The sequence below is a fragment of the Capricornis sumatraensis genome, chromosome 20 (assembly GCF_032405125.1).
Source record: "Capricornis sumatraensis isolate serow.1 chromosome 20, serow.2, whole genome shotgun sequence".
NCBI lineage: Eukaryota > Metazoa > Chordata > Mammalia > Artiodactyla > Bovidae > Capricornis > Capricornis sumatraensis.
Genome location: NC_091088.1, coordinates 8,068,625 through 8,094,139, shown reverse-complemented (window position 1 = coordinate 8,094,139; position 25,515 = coordinate 8,068,625). Strand labels below are relative to the sequence as shown.

The 25,515-nt window shown below is 42.1% G+C and overlaps 2 protein-coding genes across 3 annotated transcripts in view; both read left to right on the top strand.

Moving 5' to 3' along the window:
• The window catches only part of LOC138095891 (GATOR2 complex protein WDR59), a 66,532-nt gene extending 56,106 nt beyond the window's left edge, over positions 1-10,426 (top strand). Inside the window, exons 18-19 of one of the 2 annotated variants that reach the window (XM_068991836.1) lie at positions 1,488-1,641; positions 10,330-10,426. In XM_068991836.1, the coding sequence (XP_068847937.1) occupies positions 1,488-1,641; positions 10,330-10,362 (187 nt within the window). In that variant the 3' untranslated portion in view covers positions 10,363-10,426. Of the gene's footprint in view, positions 1-1,487; positions 1,642-10,329 lie in introns of those variants that run through there. The other variant, XM_068991838.1, reaches the window with a different exon arrangement.
• A 5,704-nt stretch (positions 10,427-16,130) lies between these two features.
• Positions 16,131-25,252, top strand: LOC138095892 (GATOR2 complex protein WDR59-like). The gene is made up of 5 exons (XM_068991839.1): positions 16,131-16,551; positions 16,647-16,719; positions 17,942-18,068; positions 18,452-18,594; positions 24,525-25,252. Exons 1-5 carry the CDS (start codon positions 16,444-16,446, stop codon positions 24,758-24,760), a joined length of 687 nt encoding a protein of 228 aa, XP_068847940.1. The 5' UTR covers positions 16,131-16,443; the 3' UTR covers positions 24,761-25,252.
• The last annotated feature ends 263 nt before the right edge of the window (positions 25,253-25,515 follow it).

Genomic DNA, 25,515 nt, shown 5'->3' with positions numbered 1-25,515 from the left:
TAGCCCACCAGGCTCCTCTGTCCATGGGATTTTCTAGGCAAGAGTACTAGAGTGGGTTGCCATTTCCTTCTCCAGGGGATCTTCCCGACCCAGGAATCAAACCCAGATCTCCTGCATTGGAGGCAGATTCTTCACCACCGACCACCTGGGAAGCCAGGATAGTGATGGTGGACAACTTGCATGTGCGGGTTGACCACTTGGTTATCTTCTTCTGTGATGTGCCCATTCTAGTGTTTTGTCTAGTTATTTTAGATTATGTTTCTTATTATCTGTTTGTGGTAGTTCTTTATCCATTCTGATTGCAGATCCTTTGCTGGGTATATATATATATACTGATTTTCTCCTAATCTGTGACTCGTCTTTCTCCCTCTTTAATGATTTTCACGTATTAGCAGCGTTTAATTTTACTGCAGTTGTTTATCAGTCTTCAAGTGTTAGGGTTGGTGCTTCTGTGTCTTGTCTAAAGAAAAATGTCTGCCTACCCCAAGGTCGTAGAAATATTGTGTGTTCCCTCTTAAAAATTTATAGATTTAAATTCCTTACTTAAGGTCTGTAGTTAATCTCGAACTAATTTTTGTGTATGATGTGAGGTGGGAGGGAGTCAAAGGGTTTTCTTTTTTGTCTTCAGTAGAGGTAGATAGTTGTTTTATACATATATATAGCACCATTTATGGAAGACATTTTGCTTTTGTCAAATTTACATTGATACGTTTGTTGAAAATCAATTGACCATATGTTTTGAATCTATTTCTGGACTGTATTTTCTCTTTGATTTGTTGGTTTCTCCTTATGCCAACACTACCCTGTCAATGTAGGTTTGTATAGTAAGTCTTCAAATCTGGTAGTTAGGTCCCCTAACTTTATTATTCTTGTATAGGATTGTATAATTTCTATAAAAATAGGAATCAGGTTACTGGTTTCTACAAAAAAAGTCTGCTCATGTTCTGCTTGAAATTGCATTAATTCTGTAGATTAATTTGGAGAAAATCAACATTTTAACAACGTGAAATCTTGTGGTTTGTTAACACAATGTATTTCTCTATTGTTCTCAGTCTTATTTAATTTCTCTCAGCAATATTTGTATTTTCAATCTACATCTTTAAGTGTGTCCCTAGGCATTTAATGTGTTTTGATGCTATTGTAAATGCAATTTTAAAAATGTTTATTTTCCAAATATTTGATATAAAGAAATACTATAGATTATTGTAGATTGACCTTGTATTTAAATACACTTACTAGTTTAAGTAATTTACAGATTTCTTTGACTTTTCTGTGTATATAGTCATAGAAACATTCTCTGCTTCTGCAGATAAAGCATTTTTCAGTTCTAAAATTGCTATTTGGCTCCTTTTTGGAGTTTCTATCATCCCCACCCTGTTATATCCATCTTTTCCTTCTGATTTCATCAAGTGCTAAGAGTGGCATCACTTAGAACCATGACAAGATTGAAGAAGCCAGTACGGATAACCTTGCCTTTTCAACCACAGATCTCTCTCGGCCTTGTCTGCCTATCACACTGGCTTGATTGCACCCATGAAGATCCGCACAGAGGCCCCTGGGAACCTCCGTCTGTACAGTGGGAGCCCCACGCGCAGTGAGAAGGAGCAGGTCTCCATCAGCTCCTTCTACTACAAGGAGCGGGTAAGTGGCTGAGCCATGGCCTTTGAGACTTATCCCTTCCCTAGACTCTTGTTCTTGGCCTCCCTTCCTGCCACACGCACCACCTATTAATAAATTAGTGATCCCCCTATAGTCTTTCCCTTTCATACTTAGTGTGTTAGAGAAAGACCATTGCTTTCTTCCTTTCAGTTGGTTTTAGCTACTGTAAACTGTATGGGTGTGGGAAATTGGGTGACTGGTTGTTATAATCCATATTCTTCCTTCCCTTTAACCTTGCCTTTATGATCCCCGTTCATGAAGTTGATTCCCATCCTCTCAGAATGACGTAGCTTCAGGTCTTTCTGGGTATTCTGATGTTTGTTAGCAAATTTTGGGATGCTTCAGTAGGCTTGGTATCCTAATATATTTGGAACTTCATAGTTGTGGGAAGTTTTAAAGTTGACCTCTAAGAGATTTTATACTTCTAGTAAGTCTGTGCTGAAGTACCCATTTGAATGGACCACTTTATACAAAAATCACCTGAAACTGTCTCTTTCTGTTCCTGACTTCTTAAGGAACTCATTGTCCCTAAAGTAGCTATTAAGCTGTCAGAAACCTTTGGTGACGAGGGTGTAGAGAATGTCAGCAGTGCGTGGGAATGATTCTGAGGACTTTTGTGTTGTCAGGTTGAGTCTGGCTTAAACCAGCTTTTAGGTGACATGATGTATTAATTGGTTACCACTGAGTTACTCACAAACTCAGTCCTCAGTAATACTTTGTTGTTCTCTTCTGCTAATTGAGAAATGATAAATTGACTATAATTAAAATTTATGTTTTTTGAATTATTTAAAATAAAACCCCAATTTCCAGCAAGTGTTAGAGGTGTCTTCACTTCAATTGCAATGTAGTGTCTCACCTTCTTGGTTTGCAAGAGAGTTGACTGTCTCTGACTTGGTCAGGTCTTAGGGTTGTATGTGACAAATGAGTGGCAGGAACTGATGCCTTGAGACATTATTAGAATTGGGCAAAACCTTCAGTCGAATAGGGAAAATGATTTTTTGTTGCCTCTCTGGCCAACTCCATAGTCCCCTTTCTTTGCATCACTGATGGAGTTCTCCACTCTCCCCCCACAACCCAACCCCCACAACTGTTCACGGACCTTCTTAGAACACGTTTATCTTCCCAGGTGCTTTATTCAAAGAAAATTTTTTTCTGCAAGCTAGCAGGTAGCTAGTGAGATGCTTTAATAAATGGATTGGAGCTAAGGCATTTTATCATTGATGTAATAGCCAAACTCACAATTGGATAAGTGTGGGAATTTTCTTTAGCGTCAGAGCCAGGTTGAGGAGATCTTTAGGTCAAAAAGGCAGTTCTGAATTCCCTTTCAAATCACAGCATGCACTACTCATGCTTGGGTTCAAACTGGGCAGCACAGATAGACCAGCACTTTCGACCCGAGATAGTATGTAAAGGTTGTGTTTCATCAAGATAACTCCAGTTCCAAGAAGGGGCCTCCCCTAATGCAGAAGCATTTGTAAAGCCTACATATATGTTTTTGATGGTCTGGCCTCTTTTACGACAAAAGCTGTAATCATGAAGAGGGGATAAAGGCCCGTAGATAACTAATCACCTCTTATCAGACAGGATCTGGATTGGGACATTTCAGATTGGGGTGATTCCCAGTGTGCTACTTTTCCCTAGAAAATGGGCCATTGTAGTCCTCTAGGATGACATAGTGAGTGGTCTCTGAATTATATTTCAGACAGTGGCCAAATAAAATAGGGAGAAATAGTTTTATTATAATTTCATATGAAACTATTGTATTGATGTATAACACGTACAGAAAAGTTTGCAAATCATTGGTATATATTTCAGTGAATTAACAATCATACAGGCCAAGAAATAGACTGTTCTGGGAACTCTAGAAGCCCTGGGGGAGGAAGGCACATTTTAGTGGATGACATATAGTAATTATTAGGAAACTGCTGATATTTAAACATTTTTGACCTTAAGAAAAGGTTTCATGCGGTTCCACTTAGTAAGTTAAAATCAGTTAGTAATAACTGGTCAGGCAGTTGTTTTGTGATGAATCTGAAATAAATTCATAAATTCTCCTTTGAAGCTTGTTCACGTCCATCCTATTTACATGGGGCATAGGGGAGGAATTAAAGGTTTTAAATACGCCACAGTATCATGCATAGACCATCTTATCGTCCTCACAGAGAACAATAATGGTTTTATCCCTCAAGGAGTATTTTATGATTCTCAGTGTCTAGTTTCAAATGTCAAATCATATCACTTTTATTACTTTCGTCCTGGAAATTATCCCAGTTTACTAAATTTTTCTGTGCTTGTTTTAGCCCAAATTTTATCTCATACATACTTTTATTCTTGTTTAGATCTCTACGCCCAAGAGGTTTAAATGAGTAAGAATAAAGGAAAGGAATATAACTGCATTAAAGTAAAGCATTGAAGGAATTATAGAGTATTTTGGAGACTGAAGGAAAAAAAAAAATCTCTTAAAGCTGTTGGGGACTAGTATTCATTTCACTTATTTTTGTGTGTTTTTAACCTTCCCTACTTAGGTCATCTTGTTTTATCACCCAAAGGTTCTCCAGATGGAATTCCAGTGTTCACTCTTAAAAATTTTTTAAATGTGAGAGAAGTTTAAAAAATAGGGCACATTAAATTTCATAAGAAGTTAGAAAGCACAGAGAGATACTACCTTTCATTTGGTAACTGGACCATCTATTAATAGCTGATGAATTACTGTTTATTCTTAGAGTAAATCAGAAGGTCCAGAACCTAAGATAAACATTAGGCATTGCCCTGTAAACATTCAAAAAAATTTGCAGCCTCCTACATTTGCTTCAGTTGATGTCACTAAAATAGCTGTAAGGTAAACAGCTGAGGAGGTCCTGGTTGATAGAATAATTTCTGATTTCCTGAAGCAGTGTTGTGTGCTCCCAGTTTCTCCCTGATGCTTGAGTTGTTAGCAGGAGCCTTCCTTTCCCACAGGCTCTTGCTTCCTCGTGGCACCCCTCTGAGGATGGTCCTGGAGTCCCAAGACTGAAACTCCAGTCTCCCCGGCGGGCCCCAGCCACACCAGAAACAGTTCAGTGTTGAGTCTGTTGAGGAACTTCTTCCTGTTTAGGAACGAGAATCTTCTCGCGCATACATGTGCTCTTGAAGGGGAAGCAGAGTTCTCCACCTGTTTCTTACGATCTTAATTCTTTTAGGAGAACCACAGGTCTCCATTGTAGTTCCTCTGTCAGAGCTGTGTGGACAGCAGCCTCCTGATATCTTGAAACATGTTTGGGACTAAAGGACAATGACATTGAAGCTGTGTGTGGAGTGTGATGGGTTGGGGGGTGGTTGAGGGCTTCAAGTACTGCTGTGCTAAGGTTCAGGTTTTTCAGTTGTTCCCAGCCGGAATTTGCAGTATATTATGGTACCTTTGAATCCATCAGATGTATGGGAAGCTTTCATTTTATTCTATATTTTTTCCCTTTTAATTTTCTCGGTGTTTTTCTTCCCTCCTCCTGGGTGTAACGTTTTCACGCACAGATGTCTCCTCGCTCTGCCCGGCGACGTTGGTCCATACAAGCAATTAACGACTTCCCGGTACTGTGCGCTGTCAAATGCTCTTCTTAACTAATCTTGTCTCTGCCCAAAGGCCCAAGAATAAAATGCCACCTGCCTGGCTTTGAGGAACCTGAAATGACAGGCTGGCTGGTCTTTAGGACCAGCATAATCAATTACTCACTGTTAGGAGTCAGGCCCCAGGGACTGCTCCTGGTTCTATCAGTTTCAAATAGTTGAATACTGATATCACTAAAGATTGTGAATAGACGTCTTTGAAAATAAAGCTAAATGCTAGATTTCTTGGAAAGAACCCTGATGATAAGCCTTTAGTTCACCTGATTTCACTTGGAGTATTTGTATAATTTCATAGAGCTTTCAAAAGCCCACGTTTGGCATGGCGGGGCAGCAGAGGAAGATGTGAGAGGCTTCTGCCATTCTGTCTCTGTTTTTATCGTCTTGCTTATCGAGTTCAAAGAGGGAAGTGCCCACCTGCTTCCTTGGCGTGACGCTGAAGCTAGATTTTAATCCTTCGGGAATTTCCTGGAACAAATTTTTTCCTTGCCATCAGCATTTTGCATTGACAGTAGCACTTCTGCAATGGACATCTTCTTTTCCTTTTCTCTCGCTGACTCTCTCCTCTTCTGTCTTCCTCTCCCACCCGCTTCATGTTTCAGTCGTGCCATAGTGACCTCAGGCTGTGCAGGGCAGCAGTCTTGAGGCTTTTGTGTAAATTTCCTTATAGGGGGATTGTAGCCTTTTCATATAAAAGCCAGTTGAAATCAGGAACCCTGATTAGCAAGTGCCCAGTACCTTGGAGGTGGGGCCGCCTCTCTGGCCACCTTTCCTCAGAGAGCCTGTCCTACCATCCCAACTGCTGTGTTTCCACTGATTTTCCAGGAGTCCCTGCTCCCGCTATTTAAATAGGAACTCGTTTTGACTCACTTCCCACTCTGCTGATTATTATGCACTGTTGATGGGGTTGCTGCGAAGCAGTTGGTGGCTTATTCTTGGGCTGTTTTACATTTAACCCATTTATTGGCATCAATGTTGCCTCCGATTGTAGCAGTAACACTGGTGGTTCAGTCGCAAGCTGGCTATTGGTTGTCATTCAGTGCTCCCTGCACCAGTGCCTCCCTCCTCGCCCCTCTCTCCCCACCCTAGTCCTCGCTGTCCTCTTTCCTCTAATTCCATGAACACCTTCTTGGTCTGTTCAGAGGAGCGTCCCGGTCTCATTGTGTGATAACTTGTCTGTCTTGCTTTGTCTCTCCTCCCTTGATTCCTGCTCATGAAATCTGTGGGGAAGGGGTGTTTTCTATTGATGGGGCATTGAGATGACCGAAGAGAAGTGCAGAGTCCTTTGCCTCCCAGAGGGACCGATTTTACTGCACAGAAAAGTATCTACATTTAAGCCCATCAGAGTGGGACTGGAGCAATGCAGGAGGTTTAGGGGGCTTTGGGGCCCAGTACCCTTATCTCACCTGGAAAGGTCAGCCACACCTCATCCCAGTGTATCATGGTTGCCATCACCTGTTGGGGTCTCAGACCAGATAGATTATGCTAAACTCACCAGCAAGATGCTAGGGCACAGAAGTCATGGGGAGGCGTGGATAAGATATGAACCACTTTTGCTGCCAAAGCGCTGGAGGGAACACCCGAAACACTGTCCATGCTTGGTAGGGAGCAGCAGGGACCTAGGCCCTGACGCCTGAGTTGAGATCTGCTGCATCTTCATTTAGGCAGCCTTGTTGGATTTGAATCCCTAGAATAACTGGCCCAAGACAGGATTACTGATGGCCTCGTAGCCTTGATGGGAGATAGCTCATATCTAAAAACCATCAACCCCACCCAAAATTAAAACAAAAAAAAGTTTGTGACACCTCCCCTATAAAGATTTTTCACTGTTTTATGGTTATTTTTGCTGGATTAAATGAACAAAAAGAGCTGTCCCTTTATTGTCTCTGCAGTTTGATTCTCGGTGGCAGCTGTCATTAGGGTGATCCTGTGTTGGGGACTCTCCTTCTATTATAGGCTCAAAGGCACCTTATGTAAAGCATTCCCTGTGCATTAGTAAAGATCAAACAGAGAAGCACCTGGAAGCCTCTCAAGAAATTGATAAGGAAGTCCCAGGAAATACAGACTGTGATTTCTGTAATTCAGTTATGGGTAGTTGCAGAAAGTTGCCCAGACCACTGTCTCTGCATTTTCATCAGAGACTAATTGATGACTCACATGGACCTGTTTCTACCTATTTTATCCAAGACTGCAAATGGGAGAAGAGCCCTGCAGCATCTCTTTGGACCCTGAGTTTTCTTCTCTCTGGATGTGTCCAATCCTAACAAATCCCAAAAGGAAATTAAACAGTTTGAGATACAGGCTTGTGAGCCCAGCCTGGAACACAGCAACTTTGTCTGAGCCCGGTGTGTGAAGCCTGATAGCCTCAGGAGCAGTTTGCCTCTGCCCGTCTCTAGCACACTGCTCTGACTCTGCAGAGCTCAACCCAGTGCGTGGCAGAGAAGTGTCTTTACTCGTGCATAATTAGAAGACGGTATGTTGAACAGGCCTCACTAGAATCAGTTATTGATCTCCTTACATGCAGAAATGGATCTATTTTTATATGGACCAAAACTGTTTATGTATTAACAGGTAGCTTAGGACTTAATTCCCCCCGTTTTAAAATCATAGTTTTAAAAATAGTTAACAAGTATGGGCTTAGCAGCCTGACACCTGTGTTCAAATCTCAGCTGTAGGAGTGCAGCCTTGAGTAAGCTCAGGTCCTCATTGGTCAAGCCCGGGACTCTCTCATTTCCCAGGTACCGGGTCCTGTGTGTCCGTTGTAGGGAAGGCTCTGGGGAAACAGGACAGTTGCTTGTGGTCTTCCATGTCCATCACTCAGGTCCCTCTGCTCAAATATTTTGACATTCTGAAATTGATTCTTTGCTAAGAAAACATTCTTACATGAACTAGTCTATTTGCAAATGAATCACTCTGGGCACATGGACCTTAATTATTTTTATGCTTTCATTAGGTTTGCTTAAAAAGTCAAGAAACTGTGGCTGTTTCAGTGTGGTCTGAACGCTGCAGACCCCATCCCTCATGAATCCTCCATTGACTTCCACTGTTCAGTTAAATGGAGCTGGCATGGAATTCTCAGTTGTTGAAGGGCTTCTTCTTTGCTCTTTGTAATAAGGAGCCAGAGTCAGTGCTTGGAAAGCAGTGTTAGAAGCCTTTCGACCAACCCAGAAGACCCAATTAGATGGATCCTATTTGGCTCCAGATGAAACTGTTGAGTGTAAATATTTTTGGTTTTTTTTCTTCCTTAAAATCCAGTACCGTAAATCTCACTGGAGATAACTGATTATGTGGGATCTTGCGGGTGTGTCATTTCTTGGGATTTTTAAACTCCCGGAAACCTGGATAAAAGTCACAGTGAAGTGAGTTTGTGGACTTATGCCCTACCCGTTCTAGTTAACCGTGTTGTTTTGTCCTGTCACTGCTGGGTTGGTGGACATCGAGCATCCCTCCCGAAAACCAGCCCTAGTGCTCAGGGCACTCGCGGCTGCATGCTCTTGAGTCAGTGAATGCTCCCTGGCTCCAGCCCATCCTGACAAGCTCTTTGATCATTAGCACAGTTGCCCCTTATTTGCACCCACATCAGGATTCTTTAGAAAACAAGCTGAGCCAACAAAGAATTGAAGGGCTACCCGCTAATAATAGTTGTAGCTTCTTGTTTTGCAGAATAGTGACTTGTGTATGGATACATAGCATTAATAACTGAACTGCTTCCAAAACCAAATGGGTTGAGGCTGATAGCATATATGTTTATATATATGTATCCAAACTGATAGCATATATGTTTACAAAGTACTGTGAAGAGTTCAGATACTTCAGCCAAACGTCTGCTTTTACCTGTCATGCACTGACTCCAGGTTTCCTAGATTTAGCCGGTTCCATGCCACTTACTGATCCTGTAGAAAATTACATGCATTGGACAACTTTAGGGGTTAGATGGGACATCAGTGGTTAGAAATGCCTGAGTATAGACCACGACTGATTTATGGGAGAGTGATTTGTGTATCAAAGTCACTGGTGGGAAAGGAATTTATCTGTGAGTCATCTAAGTAATCATCTAACCTACATGCCCGAGAGTTCATGGACATTTAGAAAAATTAGAGATTTTTAAATTGCACCTTTCCAGGTGACACTTTGCACTCTCACCTTTTCATTGTCTGTTGATTAAACTTGTGAGATTGGAACCCCAGAGTTTGTCCTGAGGCCAAAGTTACCAAGTGATCGAAGAGAGAGTGACCAGAGCCTGCATTTACCGCAAAAACGGTAACTGGGGGCATGTGGCAATAAGACCAGTAAGCCTTGCCCTGGTAATATAACCAGGCCCTTTCATGAGCTCCTTTTGCCTCCTTCGTTAATAAATATGTCACTTCCCTCCTGAGTTGAATCACTTAGTTGACCCCCTTTCTAACTTCTGGAAATAAAAGAAAATAGAATATTGTTCCCTTGGCTGGTCATCATTTTGAAGATACCAGATGGTGCTACACTCTCATAATTCTCATTCTCTAAGACATCTCTCGTTTCCCACACACAGACTTCTCTGCAGGCCTTTGTAGGGAAGGCTCTGGGGAAATAGGATAATTGCTCCTGATCTTCCATGTTCATTACCCAGGTCCCTCTGCTCAGGTATTTTTGACATTCTAAATGATCGCTTTTAGAAATAACTCAGATCTGCTAGGAAAAACAGGGCAGTTCTCCTTGAACCGCTAAGTTTCTGTGTCTACCTCCCATAGACGAAGGTTTGCAAATCCTACACTACTGTGTCTGAATTAAATTTCAACAAGCTTGATTAAAGCTATCTGAAAAGGGGGGGAAAAATACACTTTGATTAATTTAAAGCAAGAATTTTGAACCTAGGACTGCACCCAACCTTAAAAGTTGCTCTTCTCCCACATTTTTGTGGTCTTATACTAACGTATTTACCTGCTGTTCTTTCTTTCTTTTTTAAATTTTGGCTTCAAGGTATTTATTTTTGAGCACCTGCGGAATGTATATAGCATTACAGTAGGTGCTTATTTTACTGTTAGGATTTTGGACCATGAGCTCAATGCCCTTTGTCATCCTTTTTATTTCCTACAGATGCTGATTCATTTAATTGTGGGCATGATGTAATGCAAAGTCTCTGCAAATTGCCAATGACCCAGCAATGATGTGCTCTGCAAGTGTAGATTTCCATTCATCAAAGTCCCCATTAGTTATATCTTGTCATCTCCCCCAGAAATCAAGGAGATGGAAAAGTAAGCGTGAAGGATCGGACTCTGGCAACCGACCAATCAAGGCTGCTGGGAAAGTGATCATTCAGGATATTGCTTGCCTTCTTCCAGTTCACAAGTCATTGGGAGAACTGTACATGTAAGTTCAGAATTTCAACTGTGCAGTGCTGCTCACTTAGACATGAGTATCAGAGTTGTTCGTTTTAGTTTTTGGCTGCTCTGTGGCTTGTGGGATCTCGGTTCTCTGACCAGGGATTGAACCCAGGCCGCTGCAGTGAAAGCCCAGAATCCTAACCTTAGGCTGCCAGGGAGCTCCCTGTTTATTTTTTGAGGTATTGGAATCTTTTCTTCAAGAGCAGTTTTAGGAGAAGTCCAGTGCGTTAGCTTTCTTCTGCTGGATAGCAAAATTACCACGGACCTAGTATTTAAGTGACATGCATCCCACAGTTCCCCTGGGCCAGGAGTCTGGGCTTGGCTTTCCTCGGCCCTTTCTCTGATCTCCCCAGACTAAAGTCACAAAGTTGCCGGGTGGCAGTTTTAGCCAGTGCTCAGGGTCCTCTTCCAACCCGTGGAGGTTGTTAGCAGAATTCAGTTCCTTGCAGCCAAAGAATTCAGGGAATTTCATCTTCTCAGAGACCAGCAAGAGTGTCTCACTGATGCCTCAGCTTTTTTCTAAGGTCTCGTTTGTTTAGGTCAGGCCCATCCAGGAGAATCTCCCTTTTAACAGTTATGGGAGTGATATCCCATCAGTATTTACTGGTCTCACCCCTATTTAAAGAGATGAGAGATCTGCTTTATACAAGGCACTTACAGAAATCTTGGGTACAGTCTTAGAATTCTGCCTCCTGCACTCAGTATGTAAAACATTTAATAGCATAGCCACTTTGGTTGAAGGGAGGTGGGAGGTGAGTGACAAGCACACAGAGGCTGCTGGCCTGTGGTTCCCCTTCTTCCAGAACTTGAATGCATAACAAAAAATATTTCTTTTGTTGTTTGTACAGAGCACATTACCCCTTGTGTTATAAACTACAGTTGTTATTACACACATTTAAATCAAGTTTTATTCAACCCTTAAGCCTAGGGAACTCCCCAGGAAAGCTGGCTGGCAAATTGGTCTTTGAGTCTGGCCTCTTTTCCTGACTTCAAAGAGGTGAGCGATTTCACCTTCCCCAGGCCTGAACTCTCAGTGTAAAATCAGCTGTGATGTTGGGTAAGGTAAGCTTTTACTGCATATTATGTAGAAAAGGAGCTTAAGGCCAATACAAATAAAACATTTTGAGTGACAACCTAAAGAGACAGTTTTTAGTTTATTTGTTAAGCCGGAAATAGTTGATTTAGAAGTCAGTTAGAAAGCGGCTTTTTAATTCCTTTTAAATTTCAGACTGAATGTGAATGATATTCAAGAAACGTGTCAGAAGAATGCTGCTTCTGCCTTGCTTGTTGGAAGGAAGGATCTTGTCCAGGTATTTCCCATCCCTTTTGTTGGAATTCTGGATTTTTCTTTTGGAGCAATTTCTATTCACTTTATGGTTGTGGTTTAGTGACATTTTAAGGTGTGCCTCTTATTTTGTAAATTTTTTTCCCATTTTCTTTGCCAAACTCTAGGGCTATTGCAACTTTCTAAATTCCTTGGATATTTCTCTTACTAGTGCTTAGCTGAGAAAGTTTTAAAGCATTTACTAAGTATTTTTATAACAACTCTTTTTTAGTGCATAGTGATAGTTAATAAATTTGGATATCTTAATCTTTGCCATTTGCACCCTCAGTTCTGTTTCGTTTTTACTTTTAAAAGTGCATCATTTCATACAAGGTTTACAAAGGCAGTCCTTAAGATGGAGATATGTTCAGTCCCAAAATATGAGGTTATATTATAAAATTTAAATTTGCTTCATTTCTGCAGGAACACATTAGTGCATTAAGCATGTTACACCTATGTTGGTGGGCTTTTTTGTTGTTGGTGGTTTTCCTTTCTTTTTTTGGCCACATTGCACAACTTGTGATCTTAGTTTCCTGCCAGGGATCGAACCCAGGCCCTCAGCACAGAAAGTACAGAGTCCTAACCGCTGGACCGCAAGGGAATTCTCAGTGTCATTATTTTTTTAATAGTTTTATTGAGACTGTAGTCTAGAGACCCTGCAGCTCACTCATTTAAGATGCGCCATTCAGTGGCCTCAGTCTATTCACAGCTTTTCGCAGTCATCGCCACGAGCAGTTTCGGAACGTTTCCATTACCCTGTGAAGGCTCACTCCTCCATCCAGCCCTTTCCAGCCACTAGTTCGCGTTCTGTTCCACCCTTTATTCTCCAGTGTGCAGACTAGATTGAGCAGTGGACACTGCTAGCTGTTGTCCTGTCTGCTTAGTTTTTCCCTTGTAACCTTCCAAATGACCCAGGACTAAGGCCTTCCCTTGATTTTTTTTTTTTAAGTTTTTTTTTTTCCTTTCAGTACTTTTTTTTTTTTGATGTGGACCATTTTTAAAATCTTCATTGGATTTGTTACAATATTGTTTCTGTTTTATGTTTTAGTGGGGAATTTCTAACAGGAAGTGTCAGCCCAGCTCTGCTCCCTCGTGGTGTAACCCTGGGCAAAGTATTTCAGATTCTCTAAGCCACTGTGTGTATTTGTAAAATGAGCCCCACAAGAATAATTACCTCATAGGGTTGATGAGAAGATTGGTTTACATTCTAGAAAGACATTCTCTGAGGAAAAATTACTTCCTACAGTGTTTTGTTTTTTTCCTCTTTTTCTTTTAAATTTTCAGTACTTTTACGGCAGAGTTGATTTGGAAGGTCAGGCTAGTCCAAGTGAAGTGAAGTGGAAAGACTCTTTCCCGGGGCTCAGACACACCTGGATTTACATCTGGGCTCTTTCCCTTTCATGTTGTGTGATCCTAGGCAGCTGCCTAATCATTTTGAACTTCATTTCCTCAACTCTAAAATAGGAACAGTACTTCTGCTTCTGAGGGCCTTATGAGAACTCAATAAGGTAATTTATGCACAGTTTCCATACCTGCATCTCATAGATGTAAACATCCAATCAGTGGCAAATGACTGCTGCTGTTCTTGCAGTTTCAGCCATCACTGTGGTGTGGTCTTGCTTCATGGGCTGGGAACGACATCAGTGCTGATGCTTGGAGAGTTTTTTTTATTCTTTATTCACGTGTTGAAGATGATGTGTCACCTGCTTTGCAAGAAAGATTTGCAGAAATAAACCTAAGTATCAACTATATCTGTTGAAGGCGCTTAGGAAACATGTATTATAAATGAGGAAATAATGGGCCCAAGTTGTCAGCCAGAATAGTAAAAGTCCTTTCTTATTCCAGAAACCTCTGAACTTCTTCCAGCAACCATCCAGCTGGGCCATTGATCGTAAAAATGAATGTTTTTCATTTGAACCAATACTCATGGGTGTTATTGGAGCCACACAATTTAGTTGATTTTTTTTTTTTTTTTTACATATCTGATGTGTTTCTGTTCCTGTTTTTCAGTGTTTTTATTTGCTTATTTTTTTCTTCTGTTTTAAACTCCTGATTGAAAGTCTGTATCTTTTTCCTTTCAAGTTTCTATCAGAGTCTAATAGTGTTTTCCAGTTAGTGGGCATATAATACTAAGAAAATTTTTCCAAAAATATATTCCATTTTTATAGGCATGGAGGGGATGGGGGCTCTGTTGATGGTGTAATGTATTTGTATTTAGGGTGTGCTAAATCTTAGATTTAATAGACACCTTATGGATTTTAGTTTCTGCTTGATAAGTCCAAGCCCTGTGAGATTTCAAATTTGGAGATATTCCTCACCTTTGATGTCAACAAAAAGAAAGCTGGGTCTTGGCCTATTTTTCTGTAGCTTCAGAGAGTATACTGAAACTTTCATATGAAAAGTTTTTCATTATTTGGAGAAAGGACAGATCTTCAGTGTGATATTGAATGCATTTTTTTTTTCCCTGCCAATTCACTAATGAAGCAGCAGAAAAAGACACATGAGTCATTGGTTAAACAGGCAACCCATGGAAGTTACTGTATAGTGTCTTTCTCTGAAGTCTGCTTCATAAAAGTTTTTAAGGCTAGCTTTTTCAGATGGGGATAGAAGTCCCCTGAGAATCTTGCAGAAATGCAAATTCTGATTCAGTAGGTCTGGAGCATAGCCTCAAACTCTGCATTTCAATAAGCTTCCAGCTTTGGCCTCCCCCAGAGTAGCAAGGCTTTAGGCTGTGTACGGAGGTGGTGGTAGGGGGACGGTTCTTTCCTGGTTCCTGGCCCTCTGCTCCCCAGTCTGAGTGTGGCTGTTTCTCTTTGATCTGTTCAGGTTTGGTCGCTGGCCGCAGTAGCTACGGATCTTTGCCTTGGTCCGAAGTCTGACCCAGATTTGGAAACACCCTGGGCTCGACATCCATTTGGGCGACAACTGCTGGAGTCCCTGTAGGTTTTGAGAGCTAAAAGTGAGGAAAATGAATGGTGTCCCTTTTAGGTCTGTAAACGTTCTCAGTGTTACTGTCTAAAGTACAAAGCCCTGAGGCATGAGAAGAGGAAGCGAGACCTTTCCTTTTAAAGTTGCAGTAACTTCTGTGCAGAACTGATTTCTTAGAACAGGAGGAACTATACAATATTTGTCATTTATAACGAGGATTTTAGACTCAGATATCCTTGAGAGAGTTATGCTTTGTCCCAGAAGTTGTATCTGTCTAAACACAGAGCTCCTGAGGTAGAAAGTTTGCCGAGGTCTGTAGAAGCTCGCCCCTGAGAGCAGGTCAGAGAACTGCTTGTTGGCTTTGTGTTTTCCAAAGGCCATGATGTGTTCACCCTACCAGACAGTTTATGAAAACACTGAGTTTGATTTATTGCACTAACGTATGACTAACAGGAAATACAACATGCAAAATTATTTACAGCCAGGAAAAATCACTGGAGCCTCCACGACAGGGAGGCCCAGGTCCTGAAGAGAGATGGAGAAGCGCTCCTTCTTCAGGTGGAGGTTCGCTTTACCTACTTGAGGCGAGATCTGGGATGCTTGCTCACTCTTCAAGTGCCTCGTGGTAACACAGGATAATGATGTTTGTTCTACCCACTTCCTAGGAGGCTCATGAGAAAGTGTGAAAACACCTTAAAACTATTAGACTTTGCTTGTTAGAAAAGTATCAGTACTATTCCGTTGCAAAGGCCAAGTTCCTGGGATCTCTACCTTACCTTCTGGGTCCGTTGTCCTGAAAGGAGCAAAGGGGAAGTGAGGACCTAAGAGGTAATAAAATTGTTCCCTGTTGTTCTTATTTAATAGCTCAGACTCATAGTGCCACCTCTGGAGTCTGACCTGCTCCCCGTTTCTCTGAGCACTTTCATGTAGCCTTAGGTTATATGAATGGAAAACTAGGAAACCCCCAGAGAGCAGTGTGATGCCTCCTTGGAGTTGGGGAGGCCTCTCTCAGATGTGCGTTGAGTCTCCCTGATTCTTGGAGAAACTTCATTCAAGTCTGAGCCCAGGCCTGGATGCCTACCAGGAGCTTTCAGATGGGTTATCTAGGTCATGTGTGATACTCTGATACGTGTTGTTCCAGAACAAGTCGATCAAGCTGCTGGATCTGTAGAAAGCTCTTGTTCCTGATGGGGCTTTTGGGGCAGAATCAAGAGTTCTCTCTCCTTTTATGGTTTATCATAGGACACTGAATATAGCTCACTGTGCTATACAGTAAGGGCCTTGTTGTTTATCCATTCTACATAAGCTATAATGGAAAAGCATATGAAAAAGAGTGTATATATATGTATAACTAAAGCACTTTTCAGTATAGTAGAAATTAACACAATGTCGTAAATCAACTACACTTCAATAAAGTTAGTTTTTAAAACAGCTGTCCCTTCCTTCCCCGATGGGAACAACCTGCCGCAGTTGCGACAGTCATCATTCCCCCGTGCCTTCTTACGACTCCTGTCGTGCCCCTTTCTCTCCAGACTGGCTCATTACTGCCGGCTCCGGGACGTGCAGACGTTGGCCATGCTCTGCAGCGTGTTCGAAGCCCAGTCTCGACCGCAGGGGATACCAAACCCTTTCGGACCTTTTCCCAGCCGCTCAGCTAACCTTGTGGTGTCCCACAGTCGCTATGTAAGCTGGGGGTTTCCTGGTCTGAATCTGGCTTTTTGCAAAGGTGAGCCGTCATGGGAAGCGGCGCTCTCACGCTGCTCCCGCTTTCATTGCAGCCCAGCTTTACATCCTCAGGATCCTGCTCGAGCTTGTCCGACCCGGGGTTCAACACTGGTGGCTGGAACATAGGTCAGTACGGAACTGCCTTAGCCCATGCTGAGGTTTTATACTTTCAGTGTGGTGTGTGATTTAATATGTGATCTTTAGCTGATGAATATTCTTCATGTTTTCCCTTGTTTCTCATTGCCTTGTATGTATTTATTTACTTTTTAATTTTTGGCTGTACTGTGCACCTTACAGGGTCTCAGTCTCCCAACCAGGGATTGAACCCAGGCCCTAGCAGTGAAAGTGCCAAGTCTAACCCCTGGACTGCCAGGGAAGTCCCCTCATTGACCTTTAAATTGAGTATGGTAGAGATACCACAGTCAGCAAGGCCTGAGACAAGGGCTTTTGTGTCTGAGCATGCTGGTTTCTGCTGTCTCCCTGCCTTGCTTGGTTACTTCCCATCCTATGACCTTGAGAAACTGGCAGTGGGCCTTCCCATCGTCCATCGCCAGCCCCAACCCTTATCCTTTGTGCTGCATAAGCCCCTTCCCCTTCGCCTGCCACTTCCTGTTACCGCCCTATCCACAAACCTCCTTCAGGATGGAGAAGTGACGCTGAGCCCAGTCCCACCTGGACGTAAAGGTCTATTTAACCAGTAGATGTATATGTGTTTTCTGGATTTTTAAAATTTCTTTTTAAAAATGATTTTAATTTTGTTGATTACAGAAGTACTATTTGCCCAGTGAAGAAAACAGATGTTGGTGGAGAAAATACTAATGGTTGATTTCCCCACCTAGAAATAAATAAGATCTGTTAACATTCCAGGACATTTCCTTCCAGTCTCTGTGTGCGTGTGTGTGTGTGTGTGTGCGTGCGTGTGTGTGTGTGTGTGTGTATGTGTGTGTGTGTGTGTGTGTGTGTGTGTTGGGGGTGGGGGAGGGGGGCAGATCTTTCTACATTTGTGATTTTATGTTCTATTTTTTATTTTCTCATGAGCATTTTCTCATGCCATTTAAAGAGTTTTTTAAAATAAGTAATGCCTGCCTAATAATCTATATCACTCTTATAATTTACTTAATCATTGTTTGTGTGCCTAATTATCAAGTTAACGTTAATAGTAAATACCTAGACAGAAAGGTAAGGATAGGAAAGCGTTCTGTTTAGTTCTAGGACTTCTGAGAATCTTCAGCTTAGCTTATTTTCCTTCCAGGAAGTAAATGGGACACATGTGCGTCATGAGAGTTTTCAGGTTATCTCCCATGCCTTCTCTGATTTCCATCTTCCCTTCCCATTTGATTTTCTTAAGTGGGAAGAGAAACAGAACACATATCTTCACCTTGGGGAGAGTCCTCACCAGAAGAAATCCGCTTTGGGAGTCTGACCTACAGTGATCCTCGTGAGCGCGAGCGTGATCAGCATGATAAAAATAAAAGGTAATGACCTTCCCAGCCAGGAGCTGTAGTTCTGTGATGCTTAGATTCTTCCCACACCGGGACTCTTGCTTTTAGGAAAGGTCTATGCTGTGCTTAGTCCCTCAGCCGTGCCCGACGCTCTGCGACCCCACGGACTGTAGCCCACCAGACTGCTCTGTCCACGGGGATTGTCCAGGCAGGCAAGAATACTGGAGTGGGTTGCCATGCCCTTCTCCAGGGAATAATCCCAACCCAGGGATCAAACCCAGGTCTCCCGCACTGCAGGCGGATTCTTTACCATCTGAGCCACCAGGGAAACCCTAAGAGAGGAGTATTAAGTGCCATTTGGCATCGAACATGTTTCTCGCAAAGGAACTGACAGAGGTGTTCTGAATTCGATCCAGGCTTCTGGACCCCGCTAATACCCAGCAATTCGATGACTTTAAGAAATGCTATGGAGAAATCCTCTACCGTTGGGGTCTGAGGGAGAAACGAGCTGAAGTGCTGAAGTTTGTCTCCTGTCCTCCTGATCCTCACAAAGGCATTGGTAGATATGAATTTCTTTCTGTTCTCATCACTCTCTGAAAGGTTCTGTCATTTAACGTGTCCATAACATAATCCTTGGAAGTTCCAGTGTCTCATTTATAAGTGGAAATTTCTGAAGTACTTTGAGTCTATTTTAAGTTATTGAAAACCCTGGCATTTCATGAGACAGTTACATTTTCATTGTAAAGGAAGAAGTTGTCTGTCCAATCCTCAGATGTAGATTGGCAGTAGGGACATTTATTCAGTTATTCAGCTAACGTTTATCAGACTCCTCTTAGTCGCGGTGCTAGCACACTCGTCCTTTGTGGCAACTCCTAGGCCAGTAAGGGAGAAAAATAATTACAAGCTGTGATCAGTATTTATGAGCAAGCAAAAAGGGTGTTGGGTCAGGGGAGCAGGGAGGGAGAATTTTAGCAGACATTTTGAGCTGCCTTGGGAAGGCTCTCTTGAGGAGCCGGGGTCTGCAGGACAGGACGGAGCCGCCTGTGCAGCAGGAGAGTCTCGTGAAGGGCACCCCACCCAGGAGCAGCCCCACAGGGGAAATAGCTGTTATTTTGAACAAGCGAAGGAAGACCAGTGTGCTGGAGCACAGTGAGTGAGGAGAGTGCTGTGAAACGACCACAGGAGAGTCAGGGGCTTGAACGTCACGGTAAAGAACTTGGACTGTATTCTAAGCCCAGTGATGAGTTTCAGAGGACATTAAGAAGTAAGTGATACGACTCTCCTAACAGTCCCGTGGTCAGGACTCTGCTTTCACTGTTGTGGGTCTGGGTTCAATCCCTGGTCAGGGAACTAAAATCTTGCAAGCTGTGTGGTGCGGCCAAAAAAAAGGAGAAGTGAGGCCAAACTAACAGGGAGGGAGCATAGCTCCCCCCAGCAGCAGACAGCTGGAAGAAGTGGTAAGCTCCAGTTTCCACTGCAGGAGGGTTTCGTTGGCTGTTACAGGAAGAAAGGATGGGAGGAGGACGGAAGTAGAGGCGGACAGGGCATTGGAAGACTGTTCAGGTGGTCAGAGTGAGAAGGACGGCCTGGTCTCAGGCGTTATCAGTGGGGGTGGAGAAAGATGGATGAAGTAAAAATGCACTTCAGGGGTAGACTCAATATCAGTATGTCTTACTAACAAGTTGGATGTGGGCTTGAGGAAGAGACAAAGCTTAAATGATCCCAAGTTTCCAGCTTGAACTGGAAATGGCGATGCCATATTCTAAGATTAGAAACGATTGGAAGAAAATTGAAAACTTAGTAGGAAATGCTGAAGTTCAAACTGTAGAAATCATGTAGACAGTTGGATATGAGTCTGGAACTTAAAGGAGAGTTTAGGGCTAAAACTAGGAATGTGGGAATATTTAGCACGTTGATGGTATTCATGCTGTGAGCACTGAGTGCATTTACTTGGGAACTGTGGGCTGGAATGGGCTCTCAAATAAGAGAGCCCACTGATTCTGGGCCTTGAGAGAAACCAGTAGTTGGAGCTTGAGTCTTGGAGAAAGAACCAGAAACAGACTTTGAATGAGATACTAGTGTGTTTTGAGGAAAAGCAAGACTATGATATGAAAGAAGTTGAGATATTTTCTAAAGAGTGATACAAAAGAGAGATATAAAGAATAGACTGAACACAGTTTGATTTCCTTTGGCCCCCAGACCCTGCTGAAGTGTCTACATAGAGCTTTTATGAAAAGACACAGCTGTGCAAGGAAAAGTAATATTGGCAATAAAATTTGGGACCTGGGTTACAGATAGTTAGTGGCAGCTGATTTTACAGAGAGGGAGCTGAACGCGGAACTGGCAGGCAGAAAAACAGTAACACACATCGATAACCCCATGTAACTAATCCCATGGACTGTAGCTTGTCAGGCTCCTCTGTCCATGGAATTCTCCAGGCAAGAATACTGGAATAGGTTGCCATTTCCTTCTCCAGGGGATCTTCCTGACCTAAGGATCAAACTCAGGTCTCCTGCATTGCCGGCAGGTTCTCTACCGTCTGAGCCACCAGGGAAGCCCAACACACATGGCAGAACCCCCGGATGTTTCAGGAATTCAAGTACCCAGAACTTCTGCAAGTAGCAGGAAGGTGAGGTCAGAAATAGGAGCCTTGTATGATGGCCTTTATAGGGTCCCCAGATCCCCACTCCTATTTTGCAAAGCAGTTTTCACCCTTCCCTTCCCTCAGCAGAAAACTGGAAGTTCACTGTCTAGAAAAGGTGGACACATTTCCCGATAAAGGGGCTGCTACGTAGCTAGTATATGAATGAAGAAAGACCCGGGGATCTAGAGAAGATCCTAGAAGTTTCCAGAGAGAGAAGATGAGTCGCCTGCAAAGGATAGGGATACGAATAGCATCACACTTCGTGGGAGCAGTGAGCTGCTGAAGATCCTGGACCTGCACAACAACAGTGCGGCAGTGCCTTCCCTGGGCTCGAAAAACGATCCTCGTGGAATCCCTTAGCATCTAACCTAGAGTTCTGTACCCAGCTCGCCCTGTAAGGGTCAGAGCAAACCTTCAGCCTATCTAAGGAGGAGGAATAGGTGCAAAGCCAGGAAACCAGGGTGTCAGGACGATGATGAAGGGAGGTGTGCGTGACAGACCTGGAGACGCACCAGTCCAGGCTGGAGCTTCAGAGTGCTGTCCCTGAGAAAAAACACCTAGCGCATTTCAGTAGTCAGTGTATTTCTAAAAGACTCAGGTGTTTGGAGATAAATTGTCAATAAGCAAATGAAAAAACAAGACTAACTCTAGGAAAACCAAAATGTGCAAGAAAGAAAGGAAGTCATCATGGTATGTGGTTTGGCTTGATGAATACTTGCCTAGAGAAATAATGTAAAAGCAATGTTAATCCAACCAAATCATAATAGAGCTGCGTGGGGAAGAAGAGGAACAAGTGGTCCGTGAGTCTGGTTGGGGAAATTGGGGAGTGAAAGAACTTCCACTGGGGGAAGGTCAATAGACAGTGCTTAAATATGACAATTAAGAAATAACTGGGAAAGGGACATATGTATACCTGTGGCTGGTTCCTGTTGATGTATGGCAGAAACCAACACAATATTGTAAAGCAATTATCCTTCAATTGAAAATAAATAAATTTTTTTAAAAAGAAATAATTTTATAAACATGTGTAGAGATAGGGAGATAAAAACCGAAGAAACAGTTAAATGGGTTGGAAGAATTTCCTCTAGGGAGTGATGGGTGTGGGAATGCTGGTTTTGATAATACAATGTATTGAATAATTTGATTCTTTAAGTTGTGTGAATATAGTTTCAGTTAAATAAAAACAAACCAAAATAATACACAGATTTAAATGTTGAATAAAAGGATTATTTTAATATGGATTATCTTGGTACACGTACATGAAGAAGTACAGACACAAAATGCTCTTTGGGTAATCTATAATATTTTTCAGAGCATCTACAGGCATGCAGGTGTATCAGGGAAAGATTAGTGATGGCCTCCTGCAATTTGTCTTTTAAGTTAGTTTTCAGGTAAATAAATAAATCACAGGGATACGTGACTGATGTGCCAGCCCATCAATCAGCTAGACCTTTTGACATGTCCTGTTTGAAAGATTGTGCTGGGTTCCTTGGGCTGGACGAAGGACTTTAAAGTCTGGTTTGGGGTTGAAGTTGTTCAGGAAGTCTCTAATCCATACTCCTTTGATTACAAATCAGGGTGTCTGATCCCTCCAGTTCTGTTTTTTCTTTCTCAGGATTGCTTTGGCTATTCAGGATCTTTTGTGTTTGCATATAAATTAAACAATTTTTTGTTCTAGTTCTGTGAAAAATGTCATTGGTAATTTGATCGGGATTGCATTGAAAGTGTAGATTGCCTTGGGTAGTATTGTCATTTTGACAATATTGATTCTTCCAATCCAAGAATACGCTATATCTTTCCATCTGTGTGATCTTTGATTTCTTTCATGAGTGTCTTATAGTTTTCAGAGAACAGGTCTTTTGTCTCCTTGGGTAGGTTTATTCCTAGGTATTTTATTCTGGCGCAAAAATAGAAATATAGATCAATGTAATAGATTAGAAAACTCAGCAATAAACCCATGTGCCCATGGCCAACTAATCTATGGCAAAGAAGGCAAGAATATACAGTGGAGAAAAGACAGCCTCTTCAATAAGTAGTGCTGGGTAAACTGGACAGCTACCTGTAAAAGAATGAAGTTAAAACATTCTGTAACAGCATACACAAAAATAAACTTTAGTGGATTTTAACCTAAATGTGAGACTGGATGCTATAAAAGTCTTTAGAGGAAAACATAGGCATAACACTCTTGACATAGATTGTAGCAATATCTTTTTGGATCCACATCCTAGAGTAATGAAAACAAAAATAAGCAAATAGGACCTAATTAAACTTAAAAGCTTTTGTATAGCACAGGAAACTGTAAGTAAAATGAAAAAGTAGCCCACAGAATGGGAGAAAATATTTGCAAACAAAGCAACCAACAAAGGATTAACCTCCAAAATCTACAAAGAGTTCCTGTAGCTCAATATTTAAAAAACTAATAACCCAATCAAATAATGGACAGAGGCTCTGAATAGATATTTCTCCAAAGGAGACATACAGATTGCCAGAAAGCACATGAAGAGATGCTCAACATTGCTGATTATTAGAGAAATGCAAAGCAAAACCACAATGAGGTATCACCTCGCATCAGTCAGAACGGCCATCATGAAAATGATAAATGTTGGAGAGGGTGTAGAGAAAAGGGAACCCTCTTACACGGCTGGTGAGAAAGTAAATTGATGCGGCTGCTGTGGGGAACAATATGGAGGTTTCTTAAAAGACTAAAAATAGAACTAGTATATGATTCAACAGTCCCATTCCTGGGCATGTATCTGGAGAAAATCCTAATTTGAAAAGATACAAACACCCCAGTGTTCTTAGCAGTGCTGTTTACAGTAACCAGGACATGGAAGCAACCTAAGTGTCCATCGACAGACGAATGGATAAAGAAGATGGGGTGTGTGTGTGTGTGTGTGTGTGTACACTGGAATATTACTCAGCCATAAAAAGAATGAAATAATACCTTTGTATCATCATGGATGGACCTAGAGATTATCATACTAAATGAAGTAAGTCAGACAAGAGAAAGACAAATATCATATAATATCACTCATATGTAGAACATAATTTTTAAAAAATGATGCAAATGAACTTATTTACCAAGCAGAAACAAACTTACAGTTATTGAAACAAACTTAATGGTTATCAAAGGGGAAGCATGGGGATGAGGGGTAAATCAGGAGCTTGAGATTAACATGCATACACTACTATATATAAGGTAGATAACAAATATGACCTACTGTATGGCACAGGGAACTCTACTCAATATTCTGATAACCCATATGAGAAAAGAGTCTGGAAAAGTGTGGACATATGTGTAACTGAATCACTTTGCTGTACACCTGGAACTAACAACATGTAAAACAACTACAATAAAAATTTTTTTAAGTTATGCTTAAGAAAACATAGCAATTTTTAATCAAGATTTTCAAACCGGTTTATCTCAGGATTTACCTTAACTGGGAACTACCATGAGATATTTCCCTTAATTACTGTGTACGTAGTGTCTCTATTGGTCCATTTTTATGACTGCCTGTTGTTTTGAAGCAGAGGAACTGGTTCTGATAGAAGGAAGAACCCAGGACCCTTCCTCTACTGTAAGGGGTGAAAGAAGAGGGAGATATGAATATCTGTGGGTGTTGAGATGAAAGGAACCCCAGTGGAAGGCTTCTATTTCCTTAGGGAAGGGAAATAAGAGAGGCCATCAGGGGTTCTGCCATTTAAAAAAACTGAACAGCAGTGGCTTAATAAGATCCTACAGAGCCCTCCAAATGAATACATCTTTATTGCTCACAATGCCCAGTTCTCGTTTGCAGAACTAAACTCACCATGTCTCTTTTTTGGCCACCTCCACCCTTCTCCAGAGTTTGGCGTGTACTGCAGCCACTGCCGGAGTGAGGTCCGGGGCACACAGTGTGCCATCTGCAAAGGCTTCACGTTCCAGTGTGCCATCTGCCACGTGGCTGTGCGAGGGTCGTCCAACTTCTGCCTGGCCTGTGGACACGGGGGGCACACCAGCCACATGATGGAGTGGTTTCGGACCCAGGAGGTGTGTCCCACCGGCTGTGGGTGCCACTGCCTGCTTGAAAGCACTTTCTGACTCACAGCCCTTGGGCGTTGTGGGAAGTCCTAGAGGGCCCATCAGTGCTGGCTGATAGGCTGTCTGCCAGAAGCAAGGCTCCAGAGCCCACCTCCAGCTGGACTGCGGTGCATTCCCCTCAAAGATTGACATGGTGTGGGCTGTTCCTGAGCTTTTGCCTTCTCAGCTCTTGGCTGTTTGTTGCTGGCATGGATGTCGGTGGAAGAGGACTCGGGCAGGTGGAAACACCTGCCTCCAGAGCTGTGTTTACCTTTCAGATGTTGACCTCAAACCACCGACAGCATCCTTTCTGATGCCTATCACAGAGATCAAGGTCGGATGTAAAGGACAGTCTGTTGAGCCAAAGGACAGTGGACATTACTTCAGTTGACAAATGGACCTGTGACATAAGTTGGTGCATTTAATGAACTGATGGACTATGGCCTTTTAAAATATGATACTTAAATTATAAATATGTACTTAAGGATCCTTAAGACGTATTTTTTTTTTGTTTGCTATTTCTCTTCCAGCTGCTTTCCCTTGGCTAATAAAATTCTAGTAATCATCTGGGGAAAAAAAGAGGTGATATTTTAGTGAATCTTTTTTTAATTCTACTTCTAATTAAATTAACTCTTTGGGATAGGACCAAAGTCAATGCTCAGATTTTCAAAGGAATGCTGACTTGCTTTTGTCGTCCAGGAGGAGAAAATAGAACTTGACATTTAAGGTTCTTCCCAACTTGAAGAGTTTGGTTTTTTAAAATCATTTCTTCTAGC

What these genes read in the sequence shown, in the direction of transcription:
- LOC138095892 (XM_068991839.1), top strand. Translation starts at nt 16,444, where the DNA reads ATGCTCTGCAGCGTGTTCGAAGCCCAGTCTCGACCGCAGGGGATACCA. An exon ending in TGGTGTCCCACAGTCGCTAT is followed by an intron (nt 16,552 to 16,646) that starts GTAAGCTGGGGG and finishes CTTTCATTGCAG; the next exon opens with CCCAGCTTTACATCCTCAGG. An exon ending in TGATCCTCACAAAGGCATTG is followed by an intron (nt 18,595 to 24,524) that starts GTAGATATGAAT and finishes ACCCTTCTCCAG; the next exon opens with AGTTTGGCGTGTACTGCAGC.